Here is an 18,918-nt window from a genome sequence, read left to right on the forward strand (position 1 = left end):
TGTCAGCCAGGGTCTCTGGAGAGGTCTGGACCGTGTACCCAAAGCAGCCATTGCAGCTGCATGAGCCACAGTCCTAACCTTCACTCATTTCCCCTCGACATCAGGAGTGGGGGACGATGTCAACCCCCGCCGCAAGCGATGATTAAATTCTCGCTTGCAACTTTCATCAGCTTGCTGAGACCAAGCCACTAAGGGTTTGAATGGGGTCCTGGGTGTACACCCACCACCGGAGTGGAAGAATGGCAAGCGCATCTTACAGATGACAAGTCGATGGTCAGTGGGCAGATCAGCTCCACGGTAGGTCCTGGTGTCAAGGACATGGGCCTGCATCCGCTGTTCCATCACTACGTAGTGCAGCAGATGTTCTTGCTTGCACCCGGCATGCATCCATGATGTGGTGTGGATGCGCCAATGCCGGAACAGCGTGTTGGTAATTACAAGCCCATGGGCTGTACAAAAATCTAGCAGTCTCCTGCCGTTGTTATTGAGCTGATCTGGCCCATGCCTTCCAATTACTCCAGACCAGTTGCCATCATCATGACCAACTCGGGCATTGAAGTCATCCAACAAGATGACTCTATCCCAGGGGGCTACTTTAGCTAACACCTGTGACAAGTCATAGAAGGCATCTGACTCATCGGCTTGCCTGCATCCCTCCACAGGTGTTCGTCTTCAGTGGGGGCATAAGTAACCACGACCACCACTCCTCGTCTCTGATTGAAGGGAAGGCGAGCCCAAAGACAGTCACATCCTCACATGCCCTATCCCTGACCGTCATCTGAACCATGCCCTCTAAAATCTGCATCCATGCCATACCTAGACGCACAGTTCCACTCTTGTGACAGTAGCTGTTGCTATATTCCATAGTGACTCCGTTTACGTTACTACACATTCATACGGAATTGCATATCCAAGACATTTCATTCTTTCTTGAACAATCAGCAAAACATTATGCAATTTAATAACGACAAATGAACAGCTGTTCAGTTCACTTGGAGTCACCAGCATCGCTGTGAAGCAGAGGCTGGAAGAGAGGCCGAGGGCTCCACTGGACGTTGCACGATGGACAGATTTTTGCGACGGGAAACACGAGCATCTCCCGCACCTCCGATTAGTGCGGTTGGCTACGTATGGCGCGAAAGAAGTTCAACGCACACACATTTATTACATCTGTAAAATTGATGTGAACGAGAGCACGAACAGAGCACGCAGGCGGTCCAAGGGGAAGAGATTGCTGAATTCCATGCAACAAATTTCGATTTAAAGCTTTCGTGACTGCAATGATTCATCTTCTTTGGTTCTTTCGGTAAAGTCACGTAGAATGAGAATAAAATAATAAATTGATAAAATAAAATAACACAATAATATTCTCACGACGTTTCGGCCACAACACAAGCGGCCTTCATCAGGTGAAGGGACGAGACTGTCTGCTAGGACACTCCAGCGCTGTCCTAGCAGACAGTCTCGTCCCTTCACCTGATGAAGGCCGCTTGTGTTGTGACCGTAACGTCGTGAGAATATTATTGTGTTATTTTATTTTATCAATTCCATGCAACAGTTAAGTAGTGCTGTGTACGTATAGCTTTAGAATTGCTCGTGCACATACACACCCCGTCCCTTACCACGCATGGCTTAATTCGCGCGTAAATAAATTATGGACCAGTTTTAGTTGTTTCGCAAATGTTTTATTTCGGTCATGGCCTTCCCACTTGCCCCAAATTCCGGCTGAGAGGTTTTTACAGCGATGAACAGAACCTTCCTCAGATCATAACCAGGCTCTTGACCTTAGCTCATTCCAGGATACAACAGACCCTGGGTATAGGATTGCGTAAGCAGTAAATGAGGAAAATGTGTATACAGTATGGTCATATTAATTTGTTCAGTCTTTTTTCCAATTCCTATCCGACTCTTTGCAAGGTAGGAAACGGCCATGCCTAAATAAAACCCACGTCTGCGCAGAATTAGCTGTGCAAACGCCACACGTGTACATTAGCAACCTACTTGCTGCACTGCCTCATATCAGGGTAGGTTTCTCATGCACACTCCATCTATGTGTGATTCGCCAACCCTTCCTATTTAGACGTGCATGCTACCAGTGAGCCAAGGATTAGTTCCAGCAGATGTATAACATATGCAGCCAGTGCAGAGTCCAAATGTTTCCCTTCTCATGACAAACGGGCAGTGCTCAGTGGCGAGATGTTAACTACCTTGCCTGGTATACAGGAGGGCGGGGGTTCGATCCCGACCCTGACGCCTGCTGTATATTTGGAGTTTGCATGTTCTCCCCGTGGTCACATTGGCTTTTCTCCGGGTTCTTCGGTGTTTCTCTCCACATTCAGAATCATACGTTTAGAGTATTTGGCTGATATGAATTTAAACATAAGCCACTTCGTTGAGCTGTCATTTGTGACTAGGTCGCTTCTGAAAAACAGCTATATACAGTGAGGGAAAAAGTATTTGATCCCCTGCTAATTTCGTACGTTTGCCCACTGACAAAGAAATTATCAGTCTATAATTTTAATGGTAGGTTTATTTGAACAGTGAAAGCCAGAATAACAACAAAAAAATCCAGAAAAACGCATGTCAAAAATGTTATAAATTTACTTGCATTTTAATGAGGGAAATAAGTATTTGACCCCCTCTCAAATAGAAAGATTTCTAGCTCCCAGGTGTCTTTAATACAGATAATGAGCTGAGATTAAGAGCACACTCTTAAAGGGAGTGCTCCTAATCTCAGCTTGTTACCTGTATAAAAGACACCTGTCCACAGAAACAATCAATCAATCAGATTCCAAACTCTCCACCAAGACCAAAGAGCTCTCCAAAGATGTCAGGGACAAGATTGTAGACCTACACAAGGCTGGAATGGGCTACAAGACCATTGCCAAACAGCTTGGTGAGAAGGTGACAACAGTTGGTGCGATTATTCGCAAATGGAAGAAACACAAAAGAACTGTCAATCTCCCTCGGCCTGGGGCTCCATGCAAGATCTCACCTCGTGGAGTTGCAATGATCATGAGAACGGTGAGGAATCAGCCCAGAAGTACACGGGAGGATCTTGTCAATGATCTCAAGGCAGCTGGGACCATAGTCACCAATAAAACAATTGGTAACACACTACGCCGTGAAGGACTGAAATCCTGCAGCACTCGCAAGGTCCCCGTGCTCAAGGAAGCACATATACATGCCCGTCTGAAGTTTGCCAATGAACATCTGAATGATTCAGAGGACAACTGGGTGAAAGTGTTGTGGTCAGATGAGACCAAAATGGAGCTCTTTGGCATCAACTCAACTCGCCGTGTTTGGAGGAGGAGGAATGCTGCCTATGACCCCAAGAACACCATCCCCACCGTCAAACATGGAGGTGGAAACATTATGCTTTGGGGGTGTTTTCTGCTAAGGGGACAGGACAACTTCACCGCACCAAAGGGACGATGGACGGGGCCATGTACCATCAAATCTTGGGTGAGAACCTCCTTCCCTCAGCCAGGGCATTGAAAATGGGTCGTGGATGGGTATTCCAGCATGACAATGACCCAAAACACATGGCCAAGGCAACAAATGAGTGGCTCAAGTAGAAGCACTTTAATGTCCTGGAGTGTCCTAGCCAGTCTCCAGACCTTAATCCCATAGAAAATCTGTGGAGGGAGTTGAAGGTTTGAGTTGCCAAACGTCAGCCTCGAAACCTTAATGACTTGGAGAAGATCTGCAAAGAGTGGGACAAAATCCCTCCTGAGATGTGTGCAAACCTGGTGGCCAACTTCAAGAAACGTCTGACCTCTGTGATTGCCAAGAAAGGATTTGCCACCAAGTACTAAGTCATGTTTTGCAGAGGGGTCAAATACTTATTTCCCTCATTAAAATGCAAATCTGTTACCTGTATAAAAGACACCTGTCCACAGAAGCAATCAATCAGATTCCAAACTCTCCACCATGGCAAAGACCAAAGAGCTATCCAAGGATGTAAGGGACAAGATTGTAGACCTACACAAGGCTGGAATGGGCTACAATACCATTGCCAAGCAGCTTGGCGAGAAGGTGACAACAGTTGGTGTGATTATTCGCAAATGGAAGAAACACAAAAGAACTGTCAATCTCCCTCAGCCTGGGGCTCCATGCAAGATCTCACCTCGTGGAGTTGCAATGATCATGAGAACGGTGAGGAATCAGCCCAGAACTACACGGGAGGATCTTGTCAATGATCTCAAGGCAGCTGGGACCATAGTCACCAAGAAAACAATTGGTAACACTACGCCGTGAAGGACTGAAATCCTGCAGCGCCCGCAAGGTCCCCCTGCTCAAGAAAGCAGATATACATGCCCGTCTGAAGTTTGCCAGTGAAAATCTGAATGATTCAGAGGACAACTGTGTGAAAGTGTTATGGTCAGATGAGACCAAAATGGAGCTCTTTGGCATCAACTCAACTAGCCGTGTTTGGAGGAGGAATGCTGCCTATGACCCCAAGAACACCATCTCCACCGTCACACATGGAGGTGGAAACATTATGCTTTGAGGGTGTTTTCTGCTAAGGGGACAGGACAACTTCACCACATCAAAGGGACGATGGACGGGGCCATGTACCGTCAAATCTTGGGTGAGAACCTCTTTCCCTCAGCCAGGGCATTGAAAATGGGTCGTGGATGGGTATTCCAGCATGACAATGACCCAAAACACATGGCCAAGGCAACAAAGGAGTGGCTCAAGAAGAAGCACTTTAATGTCCTGGAATGGCCTAGCCAGTCTCCAGACCTTAATCCCATAGAAAATCTGTGGAGGGAGCTGAAGGTTCGAATTGCCAAACATCAGCCTCGAAACCTTAATGACTTGGAGAAGATCTGCAAAGAGGAGTGGGACAAAATCCCTCCTGAGATGTGTGCAAACTACAAGAAACGTCTGACCTCTGTGATTGCCAACAAGGGTTTTGCCACCAAGTACTAAGTCATGTTTTGCAGAGGGGTCAAATATTTATTTCCCTCATTAAAATGCCAATCAATTTATAACATTTTTGCCATGCGTTTTTCTGGATTTTTGTTTGTTATTCTCTCACTGTTCAAATAAACCTACCATTAAAATTATAGACTGATCATTTCTTTGTCAGTGGGCAAACGTACAAAATCATCAGGGGATCAAATACTTTTTTCCCTCACTGTAGCTGATCGAATAAATACAAAGTTTAGTTTATTTTAGTGATTTACTTCCTTCCTATACTTTGGTGTGGCCAGCACAATGCTTATGTTGACACATCATAGCTTGTTTGCTGCTTTGGACAAGCTTGGGAATTGTACTTTTGCAATGAGAATTTACATGATCTATTTAACGTATTTATTTTTAGTGTTTTGATGACTTTTCCTACAATTTGCGTTCCTATCGGTTTTTTAGTATTGTTTGTTGTTGTTGTAACTTTCTGACCCCCCACAGGAGATGTGAAAAAGAGCTTCGCAGCTCATCAGATTTCTGCAGTGTATAAATAAAGATTCATGATTCTGATATAAACACGTGGCTCCCAAGAGTGGCAGACATTCCGCAGGGGGGATCCAACTCTCCTCCAGCAGACGATGACCAATTTTCGCTTCCCAAAGTGGCAAGAATTGTATCGAGCGCAGTGACGATGGCTTCATTGAACTCTTGGGACCTTCCAAATGGGAGCTGCACCCGTGGTGAGTTACATACATGGATGTCCATGGCCAATATGTGAAAATTAATAGAGAAAAGCATTACGAAAGTCTTGAAAACACAAAACTGCATCGTATACAACACGAGTGCCTCATTCCTTTGTGTATGTTTTTTTTTATTAAAACAACGGCTTGCATAACGTACCCATTTATACACCACACGTTCTTTGGACTGGTGACCTTGTGTTAATCGTTCCAAAGAGAATTGTGAACGGCATGCAATAAAATAATTAAATTAAAGAAATAAATTAATGTCACAAAAAACAATGATAGGCCGAATGAGTACGCAATTTATTTTTTCAATTATCAATATCCTGCTGTCATTGGAGCTATATTAATACATCACTCAAATATATGTACATCACAGGGTTGGGGGAGTAGACTTGTGTGCAAGCGCTCATTTGTAAGTAATTTTTTGCTGTGACCGGTAAAGTTTGTGGATGGCAACGCGAGTCTGAACGGAGCTGCCCAAAACCATCGTCATACATCAATGTTCGACAGTTCACAGGCCACGTGGCATGTGTTGCGCACCGGTGGAGATGCTACAAGCTGCAGTGAGTGTGGCATGTTCGTGCCAGTACGGCAAGCCCTCGCTTAACGCGCACTCACGCGACGGTGCTTTCGGCACGACGCGCTCCTACCGTTATGGAACGCTTTTCGTGCACGCACCGTTCGAATGCGCTTTCCGAGGGGTCGACGCCGGACTACTCTGTCGAAGCTGCGTGGCCGAGCGGTGCAGTGACACGCTGCGCGGAGAGCTACGGCAACACGCCGGTGCATACCCGCAGCTATTGGTCTCGCTTTCTCGCTGTGCGCGCATCCACTGCATCCGGCCAAATGTTACCGTTACATTTATGGGGGGAATTGTTTTCGCTCGATGCCGTTTTCGCTAAATGCTGCACTTTTTCATAAACGCATACATGACGAGTGCGATAAACGAGGACTTGCTGTGTACATGCATGTAAGTGCATGAATCCTGATTCAAGCGTACAAACATTTCATTTCCATGACCAGTTTTAAGTGGTCGGCATGTAAAGAGGACCAGAGCCGTGTTTATAAACTTGCACAGCCTATTTTGTACGCGTGTTTATGCTTTTCTACACCGCGTTTCACTGTGTGTGTATGTGGGTGTGTTCGTTTTAAGTGTATATGTTGTCATATACAGTGGTGGAAATATACCAGAACTTCTCAGAACACCAGTCCTTTCTACCAGTACATTTCGGAACGGTTCCTATTCTACGATGTCTCCGCAGAGTGGAGACGGCAGTGAAACATTGGGTTGAGGATGAATAGGTTTCACACCGGTACTTCTACATTTACATTGTGACCACTGATCGTATGAGAGTGTGACTTTGCATGTGAATATTTACGCGTCCGAGCGATGCTTGTGCAAAATTATTTGCGAACGTTTAAAATGTGTGTTCATGTTTAACCATGTATGAATGTGTAGAAGTCTATTGTCTATACGTTTGCATTGTGTGTGTATGTATATCTTTGCGTTGTTTGTGGGGAGCGGCGGCACAGGGGTTAATGCACTGTGCTGTGAACCCAGTGGCCCGAGTTCATGTTCCCAGCCACAGCTAACGTCAGTTCGTAGTGAAATATACATCAGTTTCGGGCCTCCCTTCACCAACTCACAATGACCAATGTGGTGTAGTATGGTCAATCAAACCTGATGACTGACGTGACTTTGGGAGGTTTTCATCCAGCAGTGGATTGGCAAAGGGCTGTGAATGTTATTAACAGCGCCATCCCAGCATTCGGTTAAAGGCTATGAGGATCTTAATCTTTGTACTATTTACGTGACTGTGCCGTGATTGTGCCCTAGAGTGTAATTATATACGAAAGTGTGTATAAGTGTTTACATATGCATGTGGATGTGTGTTTAGTTTGTATTGTGGGGAGCGGTATTGTAGCGGTTAGCGCGCTGCGCTACGGACCCAACGTCCCGAGTTCAATTCCCGCTCACGGCCGACACCAGTGACGATTATCTGAATCGGTCCTGGGCATCCGCTAGGTCGACTCAGCCTCAAATGAGTACCTGGCATGACGCGTAAATATTGCCACTAGGGAGACAAAGGCGGCCGGGCGTGGTGCTGGCCACCCACCCCCTTTATGTGCCGTTCTGGCCTTCATAGGTGCTACTCGCTACCAGCACTTGCCCCAACAGTCTGTTTAGGCTATACGGGGTATCTTTGTTTTAATTTGAATGACTGGCAAAAACAAACCCCAGCTCCTTGGTGGCTGCAGGTGGGTAACAATGCGCTGCGCACTTGTAATAGTTTCAAACTCAGAAAAGCTTCGATTAAAAAAAAAAACTTGAAGGGGATAAAATGAAACGTAACAAGAGACTATTAAACTAGACTAAATGGAACTTTAAGCCACTTTGGTCACGGAGCAGGTGACAAGCCCAGCCACCGATGCCGAGGTTCTTTCTCTCCCATTTATATTCCGTTTGATGTGTACAGCCATTGCGCTCTTGAGAAAAGCAATGACCTTTCGAAAACTCTCACAGCGAGCCGTGCAACATTACGCACTGTCCGAGAATGGCACTGGAACGTGACATCACGGATCTTCCTGCGAAGTCACAAGTTGCAATGCTGCATGACCCGCAAGAGTGCTTTGCCGTAACGGTGATGTTCATATATTAATCAAAACTTTAATATTCCAAATTAAGTGACCATTGGTGACCAGGCTGAGACCATCAACTCTCTAACACTCATAAACCAGGTCCAATCAAGGGTGGATAAAAGGACGATAGCAGTATCCGTGCCCAACCTACTCAAAACCGGTCACACAAACACGGCCTGTGGTGCTGGTGGGAGTCTGCGTGAACACGCGGATGGTGCCAGCCCAATCGGGCATCTGCCATCCAAAGCGAGCGCACGTCTGTGGTGCGAGAAGAGTAGCGTTGATTGCCGTGTTGAGGCAGCCTGCCTGTGGGCGAGTGTGGGCGGTGCTATCCCGTCTGCGTGAGAGCCTGTGCGGTCTGCGCGGTGTCGGCCAGCTGGGAGGGTAGCGTCCCCTCCGAGTCGGGGATCGATGGGTCGGCACCAAATGCCAGGAGAAGACGAACGGCGGCTGGGAAGTCGCAGCCGCACGCTTGTCCCATTGAGCAAGGGGGCAGGGCATACGGGCATGTCGTTAGCCGACGCGTGTTCAGGTACAGCATGAGGCTCGGGCAATCTACAGGTGGCTGCTCTGTGTGCAAGCGAAAGAAATGGGAGACAGAAGGGTTTGAGTGTCCACCGAAAAATGTGCACAGCTCAATGTGCGCGGTACTAACACGACATGAAATGCACACGCAAGTGTAAGGGGTAATTACGTGTCATCAAAAATAAACGTGTTTCTCCACTCAATACTCATCTCGCTTAACAGCGGGAAGCCAGTGGTGGATATTTTCCATTGCTGTAGATGGAGCCGGTGACTCTATGAAGCCTTTTCGACAAGGTGGTGTTCGTTTTTATCGACCCCCAGAATGATGATGGGCTGAATCAAGCAATTTTATGTCACAAGCCCAATGGCACCATCAGGGAAAAGGCGTATCAGTGGATACAAATGTGCTCGAGAGTGCATTATCCAGTAAATGCAGTGTGAGTGTGCATGCGTGCCAGATAGGTGTGAGTGTGTACATGCATGTCTCTATCCACGTGTGGCAACTCACCATAATGCAGAGCTGTCTGTCCCTCATCGTCCTGCCACAAATCACACAGGTTTAGGCCATTAAACATCCACAACCTGCTTCCAAACAAGACAAACACTGTGGTCATTTCAATATGCCTCTCAGTCAATACTACAAGGCTCGATAGAGAGTTTCCGCTCCATGATCAAATGTCCATTATTATACATTATTTTCAGAGCTAGACTGGATGAACAAACACATGATGGGGATGTGATCAAGCAAATAATTAGCAATGCATCAATTCATAAAGGATATTTATTATATGAACAGAGGCACCGTGCGTGTGAATATCAATTATTTCTGATTCCATGATGAAACTGGTTCATGTAAACCCTGCGGCCAAAAGGGGCTTTCGATACCCCCGCCACAGCTAATAAAATAATTATTGAATCACAATGTGATCCCCAATCAACACGATTCATCGAATTGTGAGCATGGCAATTTGTCGCGTGCCCAGTAACGGTTTATTGACGTACGCATGTTGAACTTCTTGCACACCGTGCATCGCCAACCGTGCCAATCGTAGGTGCGGAGGGAGGACAACCGACTCAAACACAAAAAGCAGTTCTACCCAGGAAAGCCTCAACATCTCTCTGGAGGGGGGTGAGCACTTGGGTGTTGGGCAACTTATTTTTTTATTTTAAAACATTTTCAGGATACCATAGTAGCGGGAGAAAAATTATGCTTACAAAGCGGACAAGAAACATCCATAAATGGGTCACAAATCCATCCGTTTGATGTACTGCCATCTCCTGGTCACCTCGCATCTCTACACGTTGGGAGTTTTACAGCAACCAATGGTGTGTGTGTATAAATCTCCGTTTAGGTGTCGCGGTGATCTGAGTTCGATTCCCGCTCATGGCCAACACCAGTGACGATGATTGTAATCGCTCCTGGGCCTCCCATAGGTCGACTCAGCCTCAAATGAGGACCTGATACGGTGTATAAAAATCATCACCACTGGGAAACAAAGGCGGTCAAAGGCGCGGTGCTGGCCACCTACCCCCTAGTGTACCGTGTCAGCCTTCATAGATGCTTGCTAACAGCACTTGCCCCAACAGTCTGTTAAGGCTATACAGGTGATCTCAGTCTTTGTCTACGTTTCACTACGTAATACATATGGCCACTAGTCCATGCAGTGTCTTGAGATGTGGCTACATTTTAGACAATATATAAATCCAAATTGTATTGTATTCATCCAACAGCCTTGCCTCCATGGTGCTGGTTTTCAGGCGTGCACCACCAGGCCTGGTAATTGGTGCAGGCACCACTGGTATTAACTAGTTACTCTTTTTATTTTAGCAGGTAAGGGCCATTGAGCTATATAGCTCTTTTTCAGAAGCGACCTGGACCACAAATAATGGCCCAACAAGTGGTTTATCATGTGGAAATGTATAGCAGCCAAATACTCTAAATGCATGTTTATAAATGTGGAGGGAAAAACTGGAGGACCCGGAGAAAAATCCATGAGACCAAATATAGAGGTGTCAGTCAGGATCGAACCCACAACCTCTTGTATACCAGGCAAGGTAGTTAACATCTCACCACCACAGCGCTCCAGTGACAGGGTAGATGCTATGATATCATTGACGCCATCAACCGCCAAACAAATATATGCAGCCAGCTCCACCATTCACTTATCATGATGAACACAGCAGCAGAATTGCAAGGATCCACTGTTTATCCTTGTACACCACAGGGGCACGTGTTGTTAGTGAGCACCCGTTAAGACTGGAACGACATACAAGGTGGTGGTGGTGTAGCCAACATCATACCTCGCTGCAGATATCCCCAGTTATGATGCTCACATGCTGTACCAAGTACATATTTGAAGTTGAGTCAACCGAATAGAGGCCAAGATCAGTTTAGGATGCCAAACAGATCGTTAATATACAAACACACTGGCATACATCAATAAAAATGTTGAGTTTTTATATAGTGCATCACACAACACTGCCCAATGTGCGAACATGGAGGCGCACATATTAAAACGTTTTCAGCCAATTAATCATGGTGAGTGTTTATACATGAGGGGAGAAACCAGAGCACTGGGAGAAAACCCACCCCTGCACAAGGGGGTAACACTCTATCCCATACAGATGGGACAGATGGAACCTAGCCCACACTTGCCATACTGCCAACATAGCCGGCATAGCTGCTCCACCAACCACCCCAACATGTGCACGTCGGCCGGTACTACCTGCGAGTTGACATTTGCGCCACGCTTCAACAGAAGTTCCACCGTCTCAAGGTGCCCGCGATCACAGGCCCAGTGGAGCAGTGTGCGTCCCTGCACACACGCAAGTTACACACACAGACGATGGTTAACTTATGGCCCTTTGTCAATCCACTGCGAAATGAAGGCCCTCCTCTTGCCGTGCACATTAAGTATGATAAAGCACGCACATACAGAAGAGACCATTATTATCCCTTATAGCTCATAAACGGATTCAAGTGCTGTCAGTAAGCACTATTTAGGGCTAGCGTGGCTCATGATTGGGGTGGTGTGGTCAATACGATGCTTATGTTGAATTTCGCAATTTTTTTAAAGCAATTAATTTCTTCATGGATCCTTACCTGGCTACAAAGGGTGTTACTGATTACAGGCCAGCAATGTATGAGTGGCTGGTGCAGCCAGTCCCACAGAAGCCACATTTGAGTACTAGTTTAACAAAGCACATTGTACAGCAGGGCAAATTAACCAACTGACGATGCTTCAAATGGACAAGTACCCTCTTGTCAATCCGCCGCTGGATGAGAACCACGACACGGATGACTTCACCATGATGGTAGGTGCAGGTCGGTGAAGGCCGGGAGCAGACATGGGAGCATAGGAGGGCAGTACAACAATGCATTTCGCTGCACTGCCCTCTTCCCACCACGAATTTCATCAATCGATAACAGTTTAAGCAAAGGTGTTTGCCCATTCAGGCATTATCCAGGCTCAGACTCTGCTCAGCTTCTCAGATCTGACAAGATCGAGCACATTCCGGGTGATTTGGTCCTAAGCAATGCTTTAAATATAGCTGTTGCCACTAAAATCAAAGAGGAGCTTCTCGTAGTGAGCTACCACACACAAACACAGCTCGCACGCACAATTACACAAGTCTGCATTCTGTAAAGGCGTATAATTATTACGTGTATGTATGTAGAACTTCTTTCACACACACACAGGTACACGCACCTCCTCATCTCGCTGGTTTATGTCAAAGGCATCTTGTTTGAGGGCTGCTGCCAGTCGGTTCACCTCATTATCTTTGCAATGATCAAATACAGTCTTGTCCTCCTCCCTGCACACACGTTCATACAATCAGAACCATACAATGAGCTTTCACGAGCGATTTCTTCATAAAAAATATAATGGTCATACCAACTGGTGGAGGCACATGCTGTTTTCATCATCACATCATCACAATCCATGGGCAGATAGCCCGTAGGTCTCCACTGCACATGTCGTCATTTGTTTCTACTTTCCTCTGTCCTGTGCCAATATGCTCAAGTAGTACCACATCTTTCTGACACCAATCTCTTATGTCGTCATCAAGAAGCCATTCTCTATTAGGTCTTCCTCCCTTTCCTGTTCCTTCCATTTTTCCCCGAACAACACTTTTAATGTTCCTGTTGTTGTCCATCCTACACGTGTGTCCAAATAGTTCCAGATTCCTACTCATCACTGCCTGCATCATCAGGTATTCTTCTATGCACAACCCTCTTCTTGGTTCAGCTTAGATTAAGTATCCTTCTGTCGCATTACATTTCGAGTGCCAATATCTTAGCTCTGTCAGTCTTTTTTACGTCCATGTCTCGCAGGCATACGAAGCTGTACTGAACACGCATGTTCTTAAGATGTTCAGTTTAGTCTTATAGCTCATTTTGCTTGCTTTTCCTTGTTTTAGAGCACCTATATAGGTCAGCAAATAACACCAAAGGGGAGGTCTGACCAGCACCGCCCACACAAAGCAGCCTTTGCCTCACTGCTAGCGCTCTTATTCACATTAATGAACATAATATTATACATTTTAGTTTGCGTCAACCAAGGTGAGCCACAGGCCAGGTTCAAATGCCTAATTTGCCGTTGGTGTTAAAGTGCTGGGAATGAACATGGGACGACGGAATTGTAAAACGGCTCGCTGAAAGGCAGTTACCACCGCCGTCCACCATCAACACTCACCTGATGATCTCCTCCTTGTAGAGTGAGCTCATAACGGGGCCAAAGCCCGACGTGACTTTGCGGTTCCCTTCCAAATTCACCTGTGCGGGTCGAGAGAGGCGCACATCCAAGGTCGGCAGCATTCATGTGAGTGACACGAGTCAGCAGTTTCCCCACTCGAGTTAATGTGGGGAGGCACTTAATGTGTGTCTACGACCTGTGGCAGTGGTGGTAATTCCACGCTCATTTGACAGGCCCAGTCACTTCATAGACAGGAAAAAGATCAAATGGTGATCCTATTCCATTTAAAAGACAGCCAATAGGCTTAACGCCTGTACTCTAAAAGCCTACTTAAGGTCACATCTGCCCCATTTATCTATCCAGGTCTCCCTTGAAATAGTTGACTCCCTGAGCCCTTACCTACTATTTTTGCTCTTCTTTGGTTCTTTCGGTAAAGTCACGTAGAATGAAAATAAAATAATAAAATAACACAATAAAATTCTCACGACGTTTCGGCCACAACGCAAGCGGCCGTCTTCAGGTGAAAGGTACAGAACTGTCGGGACGACCTTTCACCTCAAGACGGCCGCTTGCGTTGTGGCCGAAACGTCGTGAGAATTTTATTGTGTTATTTTATTATTTTATTCTCATTCTACGTGACTTTACCGAAAGAACCAAAGAAGATGAATCCTTGCAGTCACAAAAGCTTCAAATCGAAATTTTACTATTTTTGCTTTTTAACCAAAACTGCCCATCGCTGAACCCACCCATCAGTCAGTCTTATCCAAACAAGTTTCAAAAGAGTCAAGGGTTCACGCTATTAAGATGTAATTATAAGGCTATTTTATTGCTGGTGATTTTTTTATCACTTTAAAATGTTATTGTTAGTTAACTTCTGTCCTCCACGTACACTGCAGGTGCCCCATCAAATTACTGGTTACGCGATATGCATTGCATTGCTACGTGTAGCTGACTAAAACTGGAAGCCTGTACATAGAGTATGTACAAGCACAGATATGACACAGGATGCACACTGTAGCTCATTTATAGAAGGGGCTTTAAACAACTGTGGTAACAATTGTAAATGACAATTAGACCACCATAGACACAAGTGATAAACATGACAGCTTGTGACAATAAGGGCCAGATGGCCACACACATTTGATTTCTGTTATATTTTAACATCATGTGCAGACAAATACACATATGCCATGCAACGTATACCATTTTCTAGGCTAGAGCACACCTAAAAGCTTACTCACCTGCTCCGACCACTGGGGATCCAGTTTATTGACTAGAGCGAGATATTCAGTCATAGCCTGCTCTTTTGACATGGCTCCCAGTGCATTCCATGCCTCCCTAAAACACAACAACACACAGGTACATAAATGTGCACACACTAAGGTTAATTCATATGCAAACAGCATGGATTGTTTCTTTACCCAAAATAAGTGCTAAAATGTTGCTAGAATCTATTAAACTATAACTAAACTTATTCTTGGCTCTTTATTGTTTCCCTTCTACGTGACTTTACCGAAAGAACAAAAAATATGAATCCCTGCAGTCACGAAAGCTTTAAATCAAAATATAACTCAACTTGTTTAATTGAGCCATATAGCTATTTTTCAGAAGTGACCTGACCACAAATTACAGTTCAACCAAGTAGCTTATCACATGGAAATTTATAAGCAGCCAAATACTCTAAACGCATATTTCTACATGTGGAGAGAAAAACTGGACGACTCGGAGAAAAATCCGCACAAGCACGGGGAGAACATGCACACTCCAAATATACAGGCGTCAGGGTCGGGATCAAACCGAAGCCATCCAGCATTCCAGACGAGGTAGTTAACATCTCGCCACCCTTAGGATGGCACAATCAGCAGTCTGCACAATCTCTGATAGGATCAGTATCTAACCCAACAGCTTTTGCATCACTGTTCCTCGTGGTTATTTACACATGGTTCCAAACACCTACTGAGTTTCAGCCTTGTTCTACACCGAGAGCTGAAATATACACGGTGAAAATGACATGCAGCAAAACACCAATTACAGAATGTAACAGTGGCGTCTAGTGTTGGATATAACCTATTAAAGTGAATCTGTAAGCAGTTTAGTCGTGGGCCATTCGAATTTCCCTTAAGGCACTGCTTGCCCACTGAGAGCGGACACCTTCATGCATGCCCTGACCATGACTGAACACATTCGTTTTAAGAAGTAGGAGACCCTCTTGCAAGCACCAAAAGGCCTTTGTGCATTCATCCCAGTTGATGATGCTTAACAATTACTGCAATGGTTGTGCACTTGTGCGACACCCGCTGACATCTGTGAAATATCATCATTCGATGTCTGCAGATTCTCCACAAACAGCTGCGCAGATACTTGCAGACAATGTATCCGTGTAACTAAAAATGTTCGATGAAACCTCCAGAGCTCTGTAATATAAAATGTTTTACTGAAACTACTAAACTCTTTATATTTTAGCAGGTAAGGCCCACTGAGCTATATAGCTCTTTTGCAGAAGCGACCTGGCCACAAATGATAGCGCAAAGAAGTGGCTTATCATGTGTAAATGTACAGCAGCCAAATACTCAAAGCACATATTTCTAAATGTGGATGGAAAAATTCACGCGATCACGGGGAGAACATGCAAACTCTAAATATACCAGTGTCAGGTTCAGGCTTGAAACCATGTCCCCTCCTGTATACCAGGCGAGGTAGTTAACATCTCGCCACACTACAGGTGTACATGCATCCCACCCATCGATTCAATGAACTGTTAATATTCTATGTCACAATTATATTCAAGAATCAATTATTTTGATATTGTGGTGAATACATCGGACAATTGTGGCTATACTGGCCATGTGAACCCATTCTTTACTGTATACATTATGAGTTGAAAAACATTCTTACACATTTTGATTTAAAGCTTTCGTGACTGCAGTGATTCATATTCTTGGTTCTTTCGGTAAAGTCACGTTGAAGGGAAACAATAAAATACATATTGTTTTATATTAATATAACACTCTCCTCACGTTGAAGGGAAACAATAAAATGATAAAATATATATTGTTTTATATATATTTTATATTGTTTTATATATTTTATTATTTTATTGCTTCCCTTCAACGTGACTTTACCGAAAGAACCAATAATATTCTTACACATGTAATGTAATGCAGGTATTACGAGCTGATGAATCGATGCATCATTACGCAATCAACACAATTGTATTACTGCTCTGGATGCAGGCGAACAAGTCAAGTAATGAATGGATAAATCTATCACCCGGCACGCAGCAACTCATAAATAGAGCTTACCATTTTTGCTTGCCTTCAAAGTCAAACAAGCCTGGCTTAGTTGTGTTGCATTTGCCAATGGAAGCCTGGTGACATGCACGCAAGAGGAGAGTGTTATATTAATATCATACAACACTCCTGCAGGGTGTACACCACATACAAGATTCATAATCCAATATGTCCTACTGATTTCCAAACGCTTTTGTTTGCTCAGACTAAGAATATGCCAACTGTGAACATAGTGACTTGGTGATTTACAGGGGTGGTCGTAATATAATTTTTCACGATACAATATCAAATCGCACAATATCGCGATCATTCCAATATCAGTTTCCATTAATCTTGATTTCCCATTAATTTAGTAATTATAGGTTACATTTATATCTTCTTGTTTTCTGCTTTGCTGTACGACGGTACGAAAAACATTTCAACTGCAGTTCACTCAATATAACCCTACCTTAAGTCTTACAAATAATAACTTGCTACATAACGTTTATAATGCACATTGTGTCCATCACATACATAATGCTAAATGCCGTTCTATGTAACTATGCCGTTGGAAAATTAGGAGTGCGACTGTGGCAAAACTATGGACCAAACAGTAAGCCAATAGACACATTGAGACCCATAGAGATACATTAAACACAAGCCGCAGTAATGCGATTTTGGCCATGCAGCCAGAACTATGGATCATATAATAATCCCCTGTACTTTGATCTGCTATTCCTTAAATGGGGAAATACCAAATCTACACGAACTCTCTCTCTCTCGTGAAGCCCTCTCGTGGCCAGCAAACCTCTATAAAGTGGCATTTAGCTCCAGAATATTGACAAGTTAAGGTCCACTACGTTATACAGCTCCTTTTCACAAGCGACCTGCCCCAACCATGCGCTGGAATGGTCTATGCCGTTAATTATTCAGAAAAAAAACACCCACATTTTTCAAAGCACACATTTAACAAAGCATAGCTAATTACAAGTTTAAATGCTCGGTTTATTTTCTGTTTGTCGGCAGATGAGACAGTTATGATAACATGAGCAACAATAATTGTATTTTGAAAACGACACGATTATGGTCAACCTTACATCGTACGATATCCTAAAAACCCCACAATGACTAACGCTCTAGTATTATTTCACATGATAAGCCACTTCGTTGAGCTATCATTTGTGGCCAGGTCTCTTCTGAATAAGAAGCGAGTAGCAGTGGTAATGTAAGAAACATTGCTTAGTTTTAGTTGTATATATTAATTAACTTGTTTACCATTCCTATACTTTGAACTCTTTTCGGGTTTTTGTATATTTTGAGGTTGTAACGTTCTGACCTGCCCCTACTGGACATCCGTTGAGTGTGAAAAAAAAATTGCTTCATAGGTCATCGGATGCCTCCAGTATTAAATAAACATTCTGATTGTTATTTAACTTCACAAAATCGCCCCGCCTATTCGCCACAGCGCTCGTGCCAGGCCAGGTGCACCTCGCGGCCCACGGTTCAAGTGCGGAGCTGTTCGCTGCGGGATGATCACCGGGTAAAAAAGGTGGTTGCACGTGGGTCGACGAGACGACTGGAACACACGCACCACACTTGCGCTCCCCCCACTGTGCCACCCACCTCCGCTGCCTTTCACCAGCCGAGGCAGCTGCGCCTGAGGCCCCCCACCCACCCACCACCACCACCACCACCTCACCCGGTCCCCTCTCACTCGAACCCCTCGTCACGGCCATCCCCTCAGCGGGGGGCCTAGGCTACAGGCTGCGGCCAAGAAACTAGGAGACGCGGGCCTATCTCCACCCCCCCCCCCCGTACTCCGCGACCTGCGTCGCAGCGGCGCACGGCGGAGGCCGCCGTCGCTCACCTGCTTGTACCGCGCGTACAGCTGCAGCAGCGCGTCCCTGGGCAGGCTGGACGCCAGCACGGACACCCGGGAGGCGGCCCCGTCGAAGCGGGAGCGGAGCGACGCTGAGGTGCCGGGCTCGCCAGCGTCTGCCATCGCGAAACGTCGCCAACAACCCCCCACCCACCTTGCCGTAAAGCTGCGAGGGGCACGCGCGCCAAAGGCCGCGATGTGAAACGAGGGTGTGTCGTGAAACGAGGAGGTGTCGTGAAACGAGG

The 18,918-nt window shown here is 45.3% G+C and overlaps 1 protein-coding gene across 2 annotated transcripts; it reads right to left on the reverse strand.

The window, feature by feature from the left end:
* Window positions 1–5,771: 5,771 nt before the first annotated feature.
* On the reverse strand, window positions 5,772–18,877 carry ACBD6 (acyl-CoA binding domain containing 6). Of its 2 annotated transcripts, none has more exons than XM_032946762.2 (8): window positions 18,662–18,877; window positions 16,828–16,892; window positions 14,767–14,863; window positions 13,526–13,605; window positions 12,539–12,644; window positions 11,555–11,644; window positions 9,337–9,367; window positions 5,772–8,873 (listed from the first exon to the last, which is right to left on the reverse strand). In XM_032946762.2, the coding sequence occupies exons 1-8, from the start codon at window positions 18,794–18,796 to the stop codon at window positions 8,632–8,634; spliced, it is 846 nt and encodes a 281-aa protein (XP_032802653.1). In that variant the 5' UTR covers window positions 18,797–18,877; the 3' UTR covers window positions 5,772–8,631. The 2 variants fall into 2 exon arrangements, with proteins under 2 accessions (XP_032802653.1, XP_032802655.1); XM_032946764.2 differs by having other exon boundaries at window positions 5,772–8,774; window positions 18,662–18,857.
* Between the last annotated feature and the right edge of the window lie 41 nt (window positions 18,878–18,918).

This window comes from Petromyzon marinus, chromosome 5 (assembly GCF_048934315.1).
Source record: "Petromyzon marinus isolate PM22_M1 ecotype Great Lakes invasive population chromosome 5, UKy_Petmar_22M1.pri1.0, whole genome shotgun sequence".
Taxonomy (NCBI): Eukaryota; Metazoa; Chordata; class Hyperoartia; order Petromyzontiformes; family Petromyzontidae; genus Petromyzon; species Petromyzon marinus.

What these genes read in the sequence shown, in the direction of transcription:
- ACBD6 (XM_032946762.2), bottom strand. Translation starts at nt 18,796, where the DNA reads ATGGCAGACGCTGGCGAGCCCGGCACCTCAGCGTCGCTCCGCTCCCGC. An exon ending in TACAAGGAGGAGATCATCAG is followed by an intron (nt 12,645 to 13,525) that starts GTGAGTGTTGAT and finishes ACGTGTGTGCAG; the next exon opens with GGAGGAGGACAAGACTGTAT. An exon ending in ACAGACAGCTCTGCATTATG is followed by an intron (nt 8,874 to 9,336) that starts GTGAGTTGCCAC and finishes GCTTGCACACAG; the next exon opens with AGCAGCCACCTGTAGATTGC.